The 15984-nt window shown below is 55.8% G+C and overlaps 1 protein-coding gene across 1 annotated transcript in view; it reads right to left on the reverse strand.

Moving 5' to 3' along the window:
- Window positions 1–274: 274 nt before the first annotated feature.
- The window catches only part of PTK7 (protein tyrosine kinase 7 (inactive)), a 38006-nt gene continuing 22296 nt past the window's right edge, over window positions 275–15984 (reverse strand). The window contains exons 2-20 of the mRNA XM_086745089.1: window positions 13662–13955; window positions 13037–13139; window positions 12389–12579; window positions 11549–11696; window positions 10431–10561; window positions 9892–10158; window positions 9532–9665; window positions 8990–9125; window positions 8739–8858; window positions 8422–8571; window positions 8010–8160; window positions 7550–7677; window positions 7060–7263; window positions 2951–3106; window positions 2549–2781; window positions 1862–1942; window positions 1630–1781; window positions 1374–1552; window positions 275–1150 (exon numbers count right to left, since the gene is read on the reverse strand). Of these exons, the coding sequence (XP_086601215.1) occupies window positions 990–1150; window positions 1374–1552; window positions 1630–1781; window positions 1862–1942; window positions 2549–2781; window positions 2951–3106; window positions 7060–7263; window positions 7550–7677; window positions 8010–8160; window positions 8422–8571; window positions 8739–8858; window positions 8990–9125; window positions 9532–9665; window positions 9892–10158; window positions 10431–10561; window positions 11549–11696; window positions 12389–12579; window positions 13037–13139; window positions 13662–13955 (3119 nt within the window). The 3' untranslated portion in view covers window positions 275–989. The remainder of the gene's footprint in view (window positions 1151–1373; window positions 1553–1629; window positions 1782–1861; window positions 1943–2548; window positions 2782–2950; window positions 3107–7059; window positions 7264–7549; window positions 7678–8009; window positions 8161–8421; window positions 8572–8738; window positions 8859–8989; window positions 9126–9531; window positions 9666–9891; window positions 10159–10430; window positions 10562–11548; window positions 11697–12388; window positions 12580–13036; window positions 13140–13661; window positions 13956–15984) is intronic.

A 15984-nucleotide genomic window follows, 5' to 3' on the forward strand; every position in this document is an offset into this window, starting at 1 on the left:
TGCAGGGGGTCTGAGAGAGACATTTTCCATTTTCTCAAGACACATGTCGCTCTTGGAGAGCAACCCAGAGAGATGGTAAGTGCTGAGGCAAAGCGCTCCCTCAGGGCACGACAGGCTGGGAACCGCATCTCAGATTCAGCTGGGAAGGGGGCAAAAGGGTTAAACATAGGAGACTGATGCCTGAGGAACCAGCCCCAAACCCTCCCAGGAACCACATGGAACAAAACAGTCAAACAGCCATATGACAGCATCATTGCACAAAGACCAAAAAAAAACCCAACCAAAAAAAAAGCCTTCTTTATTGAGAGCAGCACATAAAAACCCAACAAAACCCAACCCTTCTTGGCTGCGGTACCCTCCACTCAAGCAAACAAACTAACCCACTCTAGGCTGCATTCCAGTAACAGAAATACTATGGTAGGGAGGAGTCAGCGCTCTGGAAGAGGGAGAAGGAGAGAGGGGGCGCTGCCCCGAGTGTCATCGTACAAAAAAAAGGCACAGGGTAGTTGGGAAAGGTAGTGAGCTCCTTCATACGCCAGGCACTTTGTGTTCCTGCTGGCTGGCCTGTACCCGTGGGGCGCGGGGGAGGCAGGCATGCCTAGCACAGACGGACGGACGGAGAGAGAAGCCGGGCCAGGCCGGCAGATATGCACGTGGTGAGCGGGGACGGAGAGCCTGGTGCTGGAGCCCAGCTCTCGCCGGGTGAAGGGGAGCTGCCCTCCATCCACGCCAGCAGCCCAAGGGCGCTGGGCTGGGCAGGCGGAGAGCGAGAGGCAGCAAGGACTGTCTTTTGGGACCCGTGGAGGAAAGTGGTGGGGGCTGGGGTACACTGGCTTGTGCTTTGAGTCCAGCAGCTGCTGGTACTGAGCCGCTCGCTGGCGCGTCAGGGTTGGGCTCAGCAAGGGGCCATAGGAGTGCCAGGGGCTCCCCGGGCACCTCCAGACCCCTGCCCATGCCACCGCGTCCTTCCCCAGCAAGGGCAGGGATGCTCAGGCTTTGCTGTCAGCTGGGCTGTCCCCGAGGGCGGTGGCGAGCTCGCTGAAGGAGGGTCGATCCTTAGGGCTGGGGGCCCAGCAGCGCTGCATCAGCTTGGCGAGGCGGGAAGGGCAGCCCTCGGGCTGTGGGAGCTTCGTCTTTCCTGACTGCAGACCTGGATTGAAAGCAAAGTTCAAAGGGCTGTTGGGATGAGGTGTGATCCTCTCCGTGGGGTGCAAGGAGAGCAGCATCTCTCCTCCATGTGGGCTGGAACAGCCACCCCAGCCAGAGCAGCATGGGTCAAGAAAGGGGACATCACACAGCCCGGTTGGCCCCCTCTACCACCAGAAAAAGAAGTAGGCTAAAGTGCTAGGGAGAGCACAAGGTACTCCACATACCTGCTAGGACCTCATCATCTGCCAGTGGGGTGTAGGGCATCTCCCCATGCATGAAGACCTCCCACATGAGCACCCCAAAGGACCACACATCTGACTTGGTGGAGAACTCGTCCTCCAGCACAGCTTCAGGTGGCATCCAGCGCAGCGGGATCCAGGCCTGGCGGAAGTGGTAGTACTCGCTGCAGGCAGGAGAGGCAAGCGATGAGACTGGCGCCATCCCATCCCCTCCCATTCCCCTGCCAGGCTCCCAGCTGACCTATTGTACACGTCCTTGCTGAGGCTCAGGGATGAGACCTTGACCTGCCGCTGAGCACTGACCAGGCAGTTCCTGGCTGCCAAGTCCCGGTGCACGAACCTGCCGTTGGAGAGATGCTCCATGCCCAAGGCCACCTGTGTGCAGATAGACACCTGACCCCAGAGAGATGTCAGCACTGGCTGCCCTCGTCAGGGTCCCCAGCCCCACTGCACTTCCAAAGCCGCACTATCACCTTATGTTTGGTAGTGAGGGGCTGCGGCTTCAGAGACTCATCTTTGCTCTTGGAGATCCTCAGGAACTGCTTCAGGTCCCCCTGGGAGACAGAGAGCAACTCAGAGGCAGCACCTCTCCATACTGCCAGCCGCATTGGTCCTTGCAGTGCCCAGACATGGCAGGCCCACTGGGAGACCCACAGGTCCTCATCTCTGGGGCCACAGTCCCTGCCTGTCCTCCCGCTCCCTGCCCTGTAGGACAAGCCGGTACCTCGCTTCTGGGCCTCAACTGGCTAAGATCAGGGCAAGCAGGCCTGATGTTTCCAGAAGGTTTTTCATGCCACAAGTTGATTTCTCTCCCATGAGCTACTCCAGGCTCCCCATAGTAGGCCTTAGCATTTGCAGCCATTCTGAAGCATGGAGTCCCACAGCTTAACTTACTCAGCTGAGTCCTGGACATAAACCAGAAATCAGGAGGATGTGGAAGAGGATGAAGTCACCTCCAGGTCTTGCAGGAGACATCCCCCACCCCCCCCCCATTCCCCTTGAGAGTCCTCCACACGTTGGGAACAGTGGTAAGCTCAGCCTGGTCTCCCTACACCTTGCTTGCCCTGTGCTGCCAGCCTGGACCATGTCACACTTGCAGGCCCCATGCTCCTTTGTCCACTCCTCCTCCTCCCTGCAGGCACTGCTGGCAGGGCCCTTACCAAGTCCACATACTCCAGGACCATGTAGTGCGGCTCTGCCTCACGGCACAGCCCCAGCAGCCGCACCACGTTGGCGTGGTTCAGCTTGCCAAACATCTCTGCCTCTCGTCGGAAGTCCAGCTGCAGCTGCTCATCCCTCGTCTGCAGGCTCTTCACCAGGACCAGTGCTTCACCCTCGCCATCCTCTGCACCTTTTGCCTTGGCCAGGAACACTTCACCAAACTCCCCCCTGCCTGGAAGTGTAGAGCAGCACAGAGGAGGACAGCATACATTAGGACAGCACGTGTATTTGACAGCCCAGCGGCTGCAGGGCCCTCTGTACCCCAGAGGCTGGGACATGCTGCAGTTTCAGCCACAGGTTTCCTGCTGGAGTGGGGTCAGGGCCAGAGCAGCCCAGCATACCCAGGGTTGTGATTGTCTGCAGGTTGGAACGTGGAAAGTGCATCTTGTCGGCAGCGCTGTGCCGCTTGCTGGCCCCAGAGCTGCTGCCCAAGTTGGTCAAGGCCACTTCTTCCTGGATCTCTGCTGTCATCGGCCCATTCTGCAGCAAAGCCCCACCTGCAAAGGAAGCACAAATGGCTTCATCATCCTGCCAGGCTGTGCAGAGGACATCACATTGGAGATCGGCCCCTTCTGGGCCTGACACTCCAAGTGCCCATAACTGGCTCCAAGCACCCCAGCCTGATGTCTAGCCCCAGGCTACAGAGTACCCTCCACGAAGACGTTCCCTCTGGGCTCACGTCCGGCCCCATCTCTGGCAGCCCTGCAGCCACCCTTGAAATCAGATGCTGAGCAATGGCTTTAGTCCCAGAGCCAGCCAGCCCCATCTGGCCTTGTCCATCCCATGCCCCTCAGTCATCCCAAAGGGGTGGCTACATCCAAGCTACCATTGACAAAACTCTGCAGAACTGCAGCAGGAACTGGGATGTGTGAGGCAGAGAGAGAGCAGAGAGGACCTTGCTCACTGTCACCACAGTGGCATTGGCTGCTGCAGCTTGAACCCTGCTCCTGCTCGCTTCCCAGCGAGCCGGCAACGCTCACGACCTTGGTAATCTTGAACCTGTCAGACCAGACCAGCCTGGAGTTCCCTTTACTACCTGGGTTAAAGCAGTGCTAGGGAGCACTGTCCTTGCAATCAATCCCAGCGAGCTTTCTGCTCAGGAACTCCACTAGAAATTTCCCCAGCACAAACAGAAGACAGTGAACAGGACAAAACACTACTGCCTTAAGAAAGAAAAAAACCCCTGCATTTTGCAGGCAGCCTGTAGTGGGAAAACTGTATATACAGCTGTGTAGATAGCAAACCTTGATTTTGAACACATTTACTGCTTGGATCAGACTTGGCACTAGGAAGCAGTACTTTCCATAAGCTGAAGGCAGGAGTTTGAAAGTAAAGTGGGGCACAGCACCGAGCTAAGGAGGCTGACACATGTGCAGCATCACCCTGCACACTCCATTTCAGCTAGTCCAGGAGCAAGCATTGAGGAAACACCTAGCCATGCAAAAGGACTTAATCACAAAATCAGGATTTGACCCAACATGAGGTAACTCCAACAGGAATCCCACTGCCCATAATTTCAATCAAGGGGTATCGTACAGCAGCATGTGTACACGCACGCCTACAATGCATGCATAAATGAGAGGTACCAGCCCACCAACACATCGTGAGCAGGTCTCGTCACAACAGGGACTGTGGCTTTGTCACAGGTAGGCTTGGAGCTCTGAAGATTGAGATATGTTGACTTAAGAGCCAAGGCTACTGACAGCTGTCCTCTCTGACAGGCTGGAGTAATATCTGCAGATGACCATAGCAGAAAAACAGCATCTACCCTATAAATCAGAGCCTGATGCTACTTACACTCTCCCTGGTTTTATGCTAATTATTAGCAAGACTGTTTGACCCCGTGCTGTCTGCACTCATGACTGATAGCATCTTGAGACCACAAGCTCGAAGCCAAGAGGATAACACAAGATGACCCCTGCAGCTGTGCCAAGAAAATACTGAAGGCTGCAGAGCGAGTACGCTGCCACTGAGAGACAGCACCAGCGGGGAGCAATGACAGAAACTTTTGAGAACAGACATCCCCACATTTCACAGAGCTTTGACAAGACAGTCGATAACAAAGGGACTGCAAAAATGAACAGGAAGTTTAGTTTATGTATCCAGCAGTCCAGACGGGAACCAAGTGTAGAGGAGGTGCCTGCTTTGCCCATCTGCCTGCAACACCTGAGCACCTCCTGGAAAAAGAGACACGGCCATGCTGCTCTGGAGAAATTAGCACATGCCAATATGGAAATCAAATGCTTCCCTCAGTCCCCAGAGCTGCTAACCTCCCCAAATGCTACGTCTGTGTTTGCCCAAAAAAAAAGCAACACAGTTAGACAGAGGGATGCTGAGAGCAAGCACCCTTGCTACACAGAGGATGTGGCACACCAAGGACGTGACCTTGGAAGATGACTGACTTGTTATGAGTGCACTGATCCATAGGAAATCCATAGGAAGGATCCACTGCAAATCCATAGGAAGGTCAAATCTGTCTGGATCTTGAGGGCACTGGAAAAGTCAGCTGGTGGCCAGCCAGGGAGTACTTGTCATCAGGTAGGTGCTGAGATACTTCAGGTCACCCAGCTAAGGAGGGACCACACCAAAAGGAGGAAAAGAGCCCCATCTTTGAAGACCATGGTGAAGGCAGTGACTCCACTGGAGCTGACAGCAAACACAAACCAGTCCTCCAGAGAGGCTATGGAAGTACCCAAAAGAAGTGTAGACATCTGAGCAGCTGGGTCTGCTTGTAGCAGTGAGGATGCATCTCTCTGACAGCTAAACTGGTTCCAAACGAAGGAGATAAGAAGAGGCAAACTCTGGCAGAATAAAAAGAAAAATATAATAAAGATAGGCCAAAATAAAGATCTGAGACCACCTCAAAAAAGATTAAAACAAATCCTTTCCCAGGAAGAGGATGCTGGCCAGAGCCTGTTGGTGCATGTGACTTGTCCACAGGAAGAGCACACAGCGGTGACAGCAGCAGAGCACAAAGCTGCAGAGATGCTCCTGCATCCCTGCTCCCAGGAGATTCCCCACAGCCAGACCTCTCTTCTGGAGGTTTGTCTCTGTTTAAAGTACCAATACAAGAGGACAAACTGGAGACAAACCCAGCAGTAATGTTCTGCCAGAACCCCACAGCAGCCTCCACACGATCCAGATATGGCCGTATGCTGGAGAACTGGGAGGGGAAAGCACAATGTCTGCATTTACAGTGGTGTTGAGTGAGATACAGGGAATTTTAAGGGCACCAAACTCAACTGCACTCCATCACTTACAAGTCCTCACTGGTATCAGTGATGCAAGGAGAACCGTGATGCCAGGAGAAAGAGCTGAAACAGTTTTTGGAAATAAAAATGATGCCCCAGAGATCTCCTGGGTTCACTGAGGGAGTCACGTAGCTCATGCACAATAGGGACTCAGTTCAGTCTACTTGCAGGGTCTCATGGAAACAGCTGTTAAAAAGCAGCTCAGCTGCCACACGACAGGAGGAACATCCTCCAACGGACACACAGAAGGTACGCACCAAGGCAGTACAGCATAGAAGGGGCGCTGCTGGCAGCTGTTTGCCAAAGCTGACAACTTAGCTAGCGGCAAAGGTACAGGCCAGCTGTGGCCAGCTGTAGAGGGATACTGAGCACTGGGAGGTGCAGCCAGAGATATAACTCCAACGACCCATCCACAGTGGTGGGCTCAGCCCTGAGCTGCCTGCTGTCTCTCCAGAGCAAGCTCTGTGGTCAGGGAACTGAAGCCAGTGGCACAGCTGGGAACAGGACACAGCACAGCTGTGTCACTCTGCTAAGCCGGATGCACCAAGTTTGTCTGGGGCTCCCCATCTCAGAAAGGCGACAGTGCAACAAGAAAAGGTGCTCGAAAGAACGCTCAGACACACAGAAGAGCCGTTTGTTGCAGTGCAGAACTGATGGGTGACAAGCTTGAAAAGCAAAGAGAGAGTTTTTTAGATAACCTGTTATGCTTCAGAAGTCCTTGTTGGAGGATGCTGTAGATGCTCAAAGCTTATATGGGTTTCAGAGATAACAGGGTGAGTTCACAGCAGAGTTCAGGGCTGTTTAGTGAAAAGTCTTCCCTCCAGCACCAGGAGCTGCTGAACTGTCATTCCAACAGGCCGGCAGAGAACTACAGAGCTCTACATTACATTGCAATAGGGATACTCCCCTCCCCTTGGCAGAGTGTATGTGATGGCAGGTACAGGTGTTGGAAAGCAGGAGCAATACATAACCCAGCAGAGATGGCCATGATGTGGGGCTGGGATACAGGTTTCACACTAACGTGCCTGTTTCTTACCTGGCAGCAGGTCTCTGCTACCAGCCACTGGCAAAACCAAGAGCAAGAGACTCCAAGGATAAGGAGTCCCCTGTTCCCTGGGAGCTCCCTGCCCCTCAGCCCCTCCAGCCTAGGGATAAGGGACCGGCAGTGAAGCCCCCACCCCCAGGGGTGCCAGCCTCACCATTCAGACACTCCATTTCGGGCTCCTCGCCCTCTGGGTGCTTCTTCAGCCTCTTGGCTTTTCTCCGTTTCTTACAGTAGAACATCAGCCCCAGCACGATAATAATGTAGGCAACAGCTGCCCCCACCGAAAGCCCAATGGTCTGGATCATCTTGTAGGGTGTGTGGCTGCCAAGTCCCTCATCATCTTCCGCTGCTGGCTTGTCTGTGGGGCAGAGAGCACCAAACCCATGAGTGTGAGGAGGGATTTCCCAAATCCTGCTCAGGAATGTGCTGGAGGAATTAAAAAAGCCTCCCCTCTCGCCCCACTGTTGTGGCCACCCTCCTCATTCAGCCACAGAATGCTGGGCACAGCCCACAGCACTGCATCCCTACAGGGATGCTGCCATGACTCCCTAGCAGGCATGACCTGACATGCAGCACCCACCAGAACCAGCACCTAGAGCTGCCAGGGATGGATACCAGCAGCTGATGCTGGGAACCTCCCTTACCTACGACGTATAGGAAGGCCTCGCGGTGCTTGATGTTGCAGCTGTTGCCGGCGATACAGGTGTATTTTCCAGAGTCCTCGGTGGTGACGTCGTAAATCACCAGGGAGCCATTGGGCATGATCTGAATCCTGTCAACCACACAGAGCCCTTTGCAAGCACCTGCAGCCCCATCTCCCCAGGATGCCTCAGCCTCAGCCCCATGTTTCCAGTGCAATCATCCTGAACCTCAGGCTGTGCAATACTCAAGAACAAATGGTTGCAGCTCAACCACCACTTGGCAGGCTGTGGCAGAAAGGGTAACCCTGGAGCACAGAGAGTCCAGGCCCTGAGACACAGAGACAACTGACCATGTGCCCTCCAAGCTGGAAACCCAAAACTGCACCATCGGCACCCACATGCTGGGCAGGCATGGGGAATGCCATGCTGTGCCAGGTTTCAGTTTGGAATTGAGGCTGCATACCTGGGCAGGAGCTTGCCAGGATCCAGAATCTTGTCCTTCCCTTTCCACTGGATGTGTGGCACAGGGTCCCCCTCTGCCTGGCACTGGAACATGGCTGTGTGCCCCTGGTACACCGTTGTGGGCTCTGGCTCTAGCTTGAAGGTGACGTAAACTGAAGGCAGAGAGGCCGACATGAATGCTGTCAGCTCCTGGGAATGGTGCTGAGCTCCCGCAAGAGAGCAGGGCCAACACTGGCACATGCCCTCAGGCTGTACGCAAAGCACTGACGAACCAGGCACTCAAGTGCCACAGGGCAGAGCTTGAGGTCAGGCCAGACCTTTCTCTCTCTGCATGCCAGCTGGGTGCCTCCTAGGCAAATGCAGTGCAAGGCCAGCACAGCAGGAAACCCAGCTGCCTGCCAGAGAGCCCTCACCTGCTACCACGAGCTGCACGGTGGCACGGATCTCGCCCTGCGGACTGTTGGAGGCGATGCACGTGTAGTTCCCTGAGTCGCTCCTGCTCACTTTGTGGAAGGACAAGATGCCAGCATTGTGGCTGACGTGGGATGGCAGGCTGCTCCCATCTGCAGGATGCAAGAAGAGGGATGCAGCAGTCACACGTGAAGCACTGTGCCACATAGCAGCTTCCCAGGCAGCTGCAGCACCGCTGCTTTGCTAATGTGGGAGGTGGGCCAACACAAAGTTCCTGAAGCTCCAGGTCAGAGACATACCACATCCAACTCCCCCTTACCTGTTTTAGTCCACTGGATGGTGGGTTTTTCCCGGCCAGTGGCTGAGCAGGACACTGTAACCTCCTTATCAAACTCCATGCACTGCAGCGGCTGGGGCGGAGGGGTGAACTTCAGCTTCTCTGCAAGAGGCAGATGTGCTGTCAGGCTCCCCCAGCTGCAGGAGGCACCGCAGCTGGGGGTATCATGTCTGCACCCTGCCAGGCAAAAGAGCTCCCCACCACGGGAGGATGTGGAGTGCTTAGCAGCATACCTAGCACGTGCACCCGTGCGTATCCCTCGATGCTGCCTGCTGGCGTGCTGCTCACACACTTGTACATGGTCCCATCATACACCTCCACGTTGTTGATGCGCAGTGTCCCATTGTCAGAGATCTCAAACCGCGAGTCCTGCCCAGAGAGAGGGAGGCAACGGGGCAGAAATGACACTGTCACCAGCTCAGACCTTGCGTGGGCACTCCTGACGGTCCATGTGCCCACATTGTGCCTCAGATAGACAGAGCCCTGCTGAGACACGCATGGAGAAAAGACAAGCTGCAGTCCCTCTCTGAGGGACATCTCTCTTGTCACTGCCCTAAAAGCACAGGGCTGGCTGCCAGCCAGGTGACTAGAGATAGCCAGTTGTGCACTCATACACCAGGAGGATGGAGATGGCGCCAGGAACATGGCCAGAGTGGGGGTGACAGGGAAGCTGGGCCTCAGAGCAAGGCGAGAAACAGCAGCAGGAGAGGAAGGAGCTGAGCAGGTGCCTGGCAGAAGTGCTTATGAGTGGCTGGGGCTTGCCCCATTGCCTCACCTCAGAGATGGAGACACCATTGCGGTACCAGGTGACGGTGGGTTTCAGGGAGGCCTTGCTGAGGCAGTGCAGGTATCCTGGCTTGCTCTCCTCCAGCTGGCTGTCCTTGGGCATCTCCACCCACTTGGGTACCGCTGGGCATGGAGGCAAGGGGTTACACAGGGCCGCTCAACACCCCTCTGGCCAGCACCAGCACATATCAGACAGGCAGAGTGCAGCCAGACATGGGGCCCTGCCGCCCAGCCATGAGAGATGTGCCTCTCTGTATCAGGGAGGTGATGTGCCATCCCGCCCCAGCTCACCCCAAACCCCTATCCAGTCCCTTTCTTTGCTCCCAGCCCTTCTCTGAAATCTGCCTACTAGCCACAGTGATGCTCAGCTCCTGTTTCTTCTCTCCAGCCTTGTTGGCAGCGTGGCATGTGTAGATCCCCGCGTCTGTCTCGGTGATACTGGTGAAAACGAGCTGCTCTGCCTCTTGGTGCACCCTGCCAGTAGTGGGAACTCGTTCCTGGTTCCTCTCCCACCAGACCTGGGGCGTGGGTATGCCTCGTGGGGCAGTACAGGCCACGCGGTGCCCCTGGTTCGCTGTCAACACCTTCGGGGAGAAGGGTGCCATTTCTTCGATCTCTGAGAGAAGCAATACACAGCAGGGCTCAAACAGGGCAGGAACATGTAGCCAACCCACCAACATCATCATCCCCATGGGAGGCACCAGCCAAGGGAGAGAGCACACAAGCTGTGTTTGCTCCCCTCATTCAGGCAGCAAGGATGAGCCATTTCAGAGGTAAACCAAGCAGTTCTCCATGTATTGACCCATCGCTATATTGTCACATAGCTTCAGAGTGACACTGCAGCTCTGAGACCCCCTCCCTGCCCTGCTACCAGTCCCAGATCCTCACCTGCTAGCCGCAGAGTCGCCTTCAGCACAAGAGCTTTCCCTCTCTGCCCACGGCCAACACACTTATAGACACCAGTGCTGCGAGCCCTCACCTGGGTGATCAGCAGGGAGCCGTTGGAGAACACGGTGGTCCTGGGCACGTGGGGAGAGGCAGGGCTCAGTGGGCATCTCTGCAGGACATGGGCCAAAGCCACAGCCCCATGATGTCCTACATAAGCCCGTGGAACTGAGAGGGAGACTGTGCTGAGCCAAAGCTTCCCAGTGCAGGGGGAGCAGCAGCACACATCAACAAGGAGATGGGACACATGCTTCATGAAGGAAATGAGCTAACAGAAGTCAGAGAAGAGTTGACTCCCACCAAAAGATGCATCCACTAAACTGGACCAGCTCTGAAAGCTGGCACAGCCAAGAAAGGGGGTAGGGGGCACAAGGTGGCGCCCGGGAGCTGCCAGGCCACTGGGCATCTGGCACCCAGACAGCACCGCTTGCATCGCACAGTCTGTTTGAGAGACATCCTCGGCTTCAGGAGCAGCATCCAGGGGCAGCCTGGGCTGGGAGATGTTCCCAGCTCCGGGGATTGCCCCCCACGTAGGTGCCTGGGACTCAGAAACATTCCTGGGTCTGGGGATCACCATGCACTGGTATCTGGAGGTGCAAGATACCCATAGGTCCAGCGATTGCTCCTGGGGGCTGGGAGGTCTCCCCGAGTCTGGGGATCGCCACCTGTGGGCAGCTGGTACTGGAACACGTCCCTGACTCTGGGATGTCTGGAGCCTGAGCTGTCCCTGGCTCCATGAAATCACCACAAGCCAACGTCAGGGGCTGGGAGACATCCCCAGCTCTGGGGATCATCATGAATGGGTATCTAGGACTGACAGCCCCACAGACTCATTCGAGGACAAACTGCTTGCTGAGTCCTCAGCAGATAAAAGCCATGCACAAGTACCAAAGGCCTGCTAAACCCAAGACAGCCAAAGTGAGAAACCAGTCCCAACAGCCAGCCTGATGTTGAATGCTTGCCCTTGGGCAGGGCCAGGGTTTGGCCTCTCTCTGTTGCTTCTGGAACATGGCACCCCCTTCTCCTCCCAGCCCTGCCCACGTCACCGGGGTCCCTGTTACTTGGATCTGTTGGTGATGGGGCTGTCTTCAAAGAGCCACTCCTGCGTGGGAGGGGGCACAGCTGCAAACTGGCAGTCAAACATGGCCTCTTCGTTCTTGGTCACGATGATGTCCTGCGGAACGATGACCGCCTGAGGAAAGCTCTCATCTGCAATGGCAGACACCACAAGAGAGTGAGAAGAGCAGAGCGGCCTGTGGTGTCCCTTCACCAGTGCGCTGGGGGAAACTCAAAAGAGAGCTGGGCACACCCTGTGAGCCTGAAGGAGGCAGGCATGCCAGCACAGCTGTAGTTACATGGCCAGAACCCAGGACTGCATGCAGTTGCTGCTCTGGGGAAAACCCCTTCTGGGTCCAGCAAGGGCCTGAGCACCCTGGGCTCCTAGCAAACAGATCAAACCTGTCACTGGACTGCAAATTCCCTTGTCCAATTCCAAATACCTCTCTGAGGTCAACATCTCCTGCCCTCCCTGGGCCTTGCCTCCAAAGGGTGTCTTGCCCACATGGCACTGCGGTGGCACTGGTATTAGCAAAACCAGCAGCACCGACAGCCTCCAGGGTCCAAACCTTGTTGAAGGAGGGAGGACCCTGGTGCTCCAGTACCAGAAGACAGCATAGACCTGCTCCAGAAACATGCAAGGGCAAATTAACACCTGTAGACAGGGTAGGGCTCAAACCCAGCCAGGTGTGTCAGGCCTGTCTCTGGCTGCAGGCTTTGCACAAAGTCACACCAGCCTGACACTTTCCCTGCAGCCTGGCTCCTGCCCTGCGGCAGAGGAGAGCCTGTTAGTAGAGCAGTAAAACAGCCAACCCCCAGCCCTGAGCAGCCGGGACACAACTCACCGATGATATTCAGCGTGAAGTTGTTCTGGCTGCAGACGAAGCCGACAGCACTGCGGGCGCAGCAGTAGTAGAGACCATTGTCGTCAGGGCTGGCGCTCTGCAGGGTCAACGTTCGCTCCTTGTTGCTGACAGAATAGGTGCTGCGGCTGTCGGGGAGGGGTGCACCATCCCGAAACCATTGCCATGTGGGACTGCAAGACAGGGTCAAGAGAATGACTGGGTGCAGGGCACAGGCAGGGCTCCCCAGAGAGCATGTGCACGGAGGAGACAGCTCAGAGATGGCCCATTTCCCTGGCTCTCCGTCCCCACTGCTGGCCCCGACACAGACACGAAGCCATGAGACATGCAGCCAAGTGGACGGAACATGACTGGAAAGCAACGGAGAGTGACCGCAGCACATCAAGCAGCTCAGCGACTGGACTGTGACAGCCCGTCCTTACTGTGCTCCTCGCTACGCGGCTCTGAGGAAGCCGTTTGCCTTCTCCCCCGGTGCTCAGCCACAGGCTCAATCCTGCCTTTCGCCTTCCCTAGACTCTACTGAATCCTCGCAGGAGAGAGGAGAGAGAGACGGAGAGAAAGGGGAAGAACACGCAGCAAAGGTGCAGGGGGACCCCTGGCAGGGTCCGCTCCTCAGGAGACAACCCTTACCGCGGGTGGCCGTCAATGTGACACCGCAGTACCACTGTGGAGGAGGGCTGGATCTCAGCTACGCTGGCCGGCTGCTTCAGCACCACGTTGCCTGTCTCAATCCCTGTGGGATCAAAGAATATCAACACAGCTGGCTCTCCAAACCTGCAGAGCCCAGGTGGATGCTGACTCAGTAATAACCAGAGCAGGCAGCAAGGGCACAAACATGCTTAGAGACACGTAAGCCCTCAAGCCAGTATGGAGTAAAGGGGCACCCACCCTGCAAATGTCCCACTTTGCCCTGTGTAGCTGTTCTCAGAGGGACAAGAGGGGCTCTGAAAGGGTCTGCAGTGCTCAGGACACACCTGGTGCAGTAACACTCCTGTTTCATATACACAAATGGGGAAGGTGGCAGGAGAAAGCACGTCTGACAGCCTTGGGGACAACAGAAGATACAAGCGGCCTAGAGGGCACGAAGGACGTGGTAGCTGGAGAGGACACCTACTTGCACGGCTCATGCCGGTCATTCCCTGTGTACCCACCATCCCCACAGCCATCAACAGGCAGCCTGGCAAAGCTGTTTCCAGTCTGAGGCCCTCAGCACCAGGCTGCAGCGTATGCCTGGCTGCCCTCGCCCCACACTCACACTTGATATTGAAAGATGCATTGGCTGTGTGAGCCTCCTCCCCAGTCAGCAAGTTCCTCGCTAAGCACTGGAAGCCCCCGGCATCCCGGTGCCGATCGACAGCAGCAAACTGGAGGTTGCTGCCTTCCTTGAAGCGCTGCTCTGTGTCCTGAACGGGGAGCCCATTCTGCAGCCATTCAAACTCCACATCTGCTGGCTCCTCTACCTCGCAGCGGAGGATGGCGCTGCGGCCGTGCAGGGCGTCCTGGGAGTACGGCTCCTTGGTGAAAATGATCGTTGCCTGAGTCCCCACAGCTGCAAGATAGAAAAAGGAGGGCACGTTTAGAGCATGGCGATGGGGAGAAGGGAGTAGGTAAGCATGTGCTGTTCTCAAGGGTCTCCAGACAGCCAAAACTGCCGTGTTAGGAGAACCACATCCCAAAGCACATCTGCCAAAACCAATCCCCAGTTGGGATGTTTAGACAGATCTGTGCTCAGATTCCAGCATAGCCGCTTGAAGGCTGTCTCTCCAGCCATCACTGGGACAGAGCTGCCTGAGCTCGCCACAAGCCAAGGAGAATCCTTGGCTCCTCGGGGTCCCGGGTGTTAGGAGGGAGCTCCCGTGACCCACTGCTGAGTGCTGCACTTCCAGCCTGAACAGAGAGGCGTCTTGCAGTGTACGAGCTGGGAAGTCAGTCACCAAAATATTGGAGAGCAAGCAGCTTCCCAGGCAATTCAGATATTTCTCTGAGCTCCTCTTGTCCTGTTTTCTGGCATGCATCCTAAGTCCCAGTGACACATCAAGATTGGCCCAGATGAGAAATACCCATAGACTGTTTCCAGGCTTTCCTCAAACTTTCTCTCCTTGGGATCACGTCTCCGCCTCACCTCCACCTCCTCAGAAATTACCCAGAGAAAGAACTGGTCTGGAAGAAGGATTGCCCATGGGAACAATAAACACAGTAGCTGCTGGAGCGCAGCAGGAGAGGATGCAGCAGTGACACAACAAGCTCGTGCTGGAGACTCAGCCCACTTCCAAGTAGGAGCGGAAACAAGAAATTGCAATGGTTGACCCCAAGGTCTGATAGCAGTCATGGGGTAGCTCTGGAGGGTTGGAAGCATCTCTCTGCAGTGGTGGAAAAGTCCCAGAATCCGCCTCCACACACTAACCCCCACCCAAGAGCAAAGGGTCCCGAGGACAGAGCGGCCAGCGCTTCCCTAGGCACTGCCTGACGTGGCTGCCAAGGGACCGTGCTAGCATATTCCTAAATCTGGCTGCTGCCTGGCCGCAGCCAGCCATGCAGGCGCTCTGCTCCGGTTACCAGCTGGCCGCAGAAAGGAAAGTACACAAAGGGCAATTCAGCACACGCCGATTGCTGTTGGACTCTGTTCCCAGCACCATGCTCTGTAGGGAGAGAGGCCAAGCCAGGCAGATTTTGAGCATCTTAGAAGCAATCTCTCAGAAAGGCAAAAGGGAAAGTGGTCAAAATGGTGCGTTCCCACCACTGCAAGGAAAACGGCTCCAGAAAGCAGTTGCCTGGACGAGTTACGTGAACAAGATCCAAGCTCGGGTGAAGGGCAGTTCCTCTTTGGAGGCTCAGCCACATCCTCCTGCCCAGTATTTGTATGAAAGCCTGGTAAAGGGACACAATTTGACAGGACATCTTAGTCACCCAGAGCTAATGGTAAGGGATCCTATTCTAAAGGGGATGTCTTGAAGGAGGCATTTAGATTACCGCATTCCGGAGAGCTTCAAGAGCCCTTTCCATGCTCGAAAGCCTTTGGAGCCTGCCACGTAGTGTGATCGCCAAGCAAAGCCCCTCCCGCCTGCAGCAGGACTATGGGTTCAATTCTAATTTCCAGTCACCTGAAGAAGCCACCGGGAAGGGGGCAGCAAGGAATTGGGAAGTCACAGGAACAGCAGTGCATGCCAAAATCCCACAGGGTCTAGGACACAGAGCTTGTGGCAGCCTGGCTTTCTATCTTCAGCATCCAATTGTGCCACTGACCTTGGTGTGCAGGCAACATTCCCAGGGGACTGTCCCCAGCCAGATTCAGTCCCCGAGCTTCTGGGTGGACATCACTTGTCAACGGCACTCACGGCATTTAAGGCCACCAGGAGTAGCCACAGACCAACCCCCTGTGGCCTGAATGACAGAGTTGCAGACAGTGCCCAAAGTCCTACCTCCTGGGTCTCGTATTGAGCTAAGCCCCGTCAGCACGCCGTGCTCCAAGGGTCAGCATGCCCAGTGAAGTCTCCATTGTCAGCTGCCATGCACTGCCTCAAAATGTAGGAGCTGTCCATCGCTCTGTGAGTTGTCTCCTGAACACCACAAGATGAACA

The sequence above is a fragment of the Chlamydotis macqueenii genome, chromosome 3, assembly GCF_036417535.1.
Source record: "Chlamydotis macqueenii isolate bChlMac1 chromosome 3, bChlMac1.mat, whole genome shotgun sequence".
Taxonomy (NCBI): domain Eukaryota; kingdom Metazoa; phylum Chordata; class Aves; order Otidiformes; family Otididae; genus Chlamydotis; species Chlamydotis macqueenii.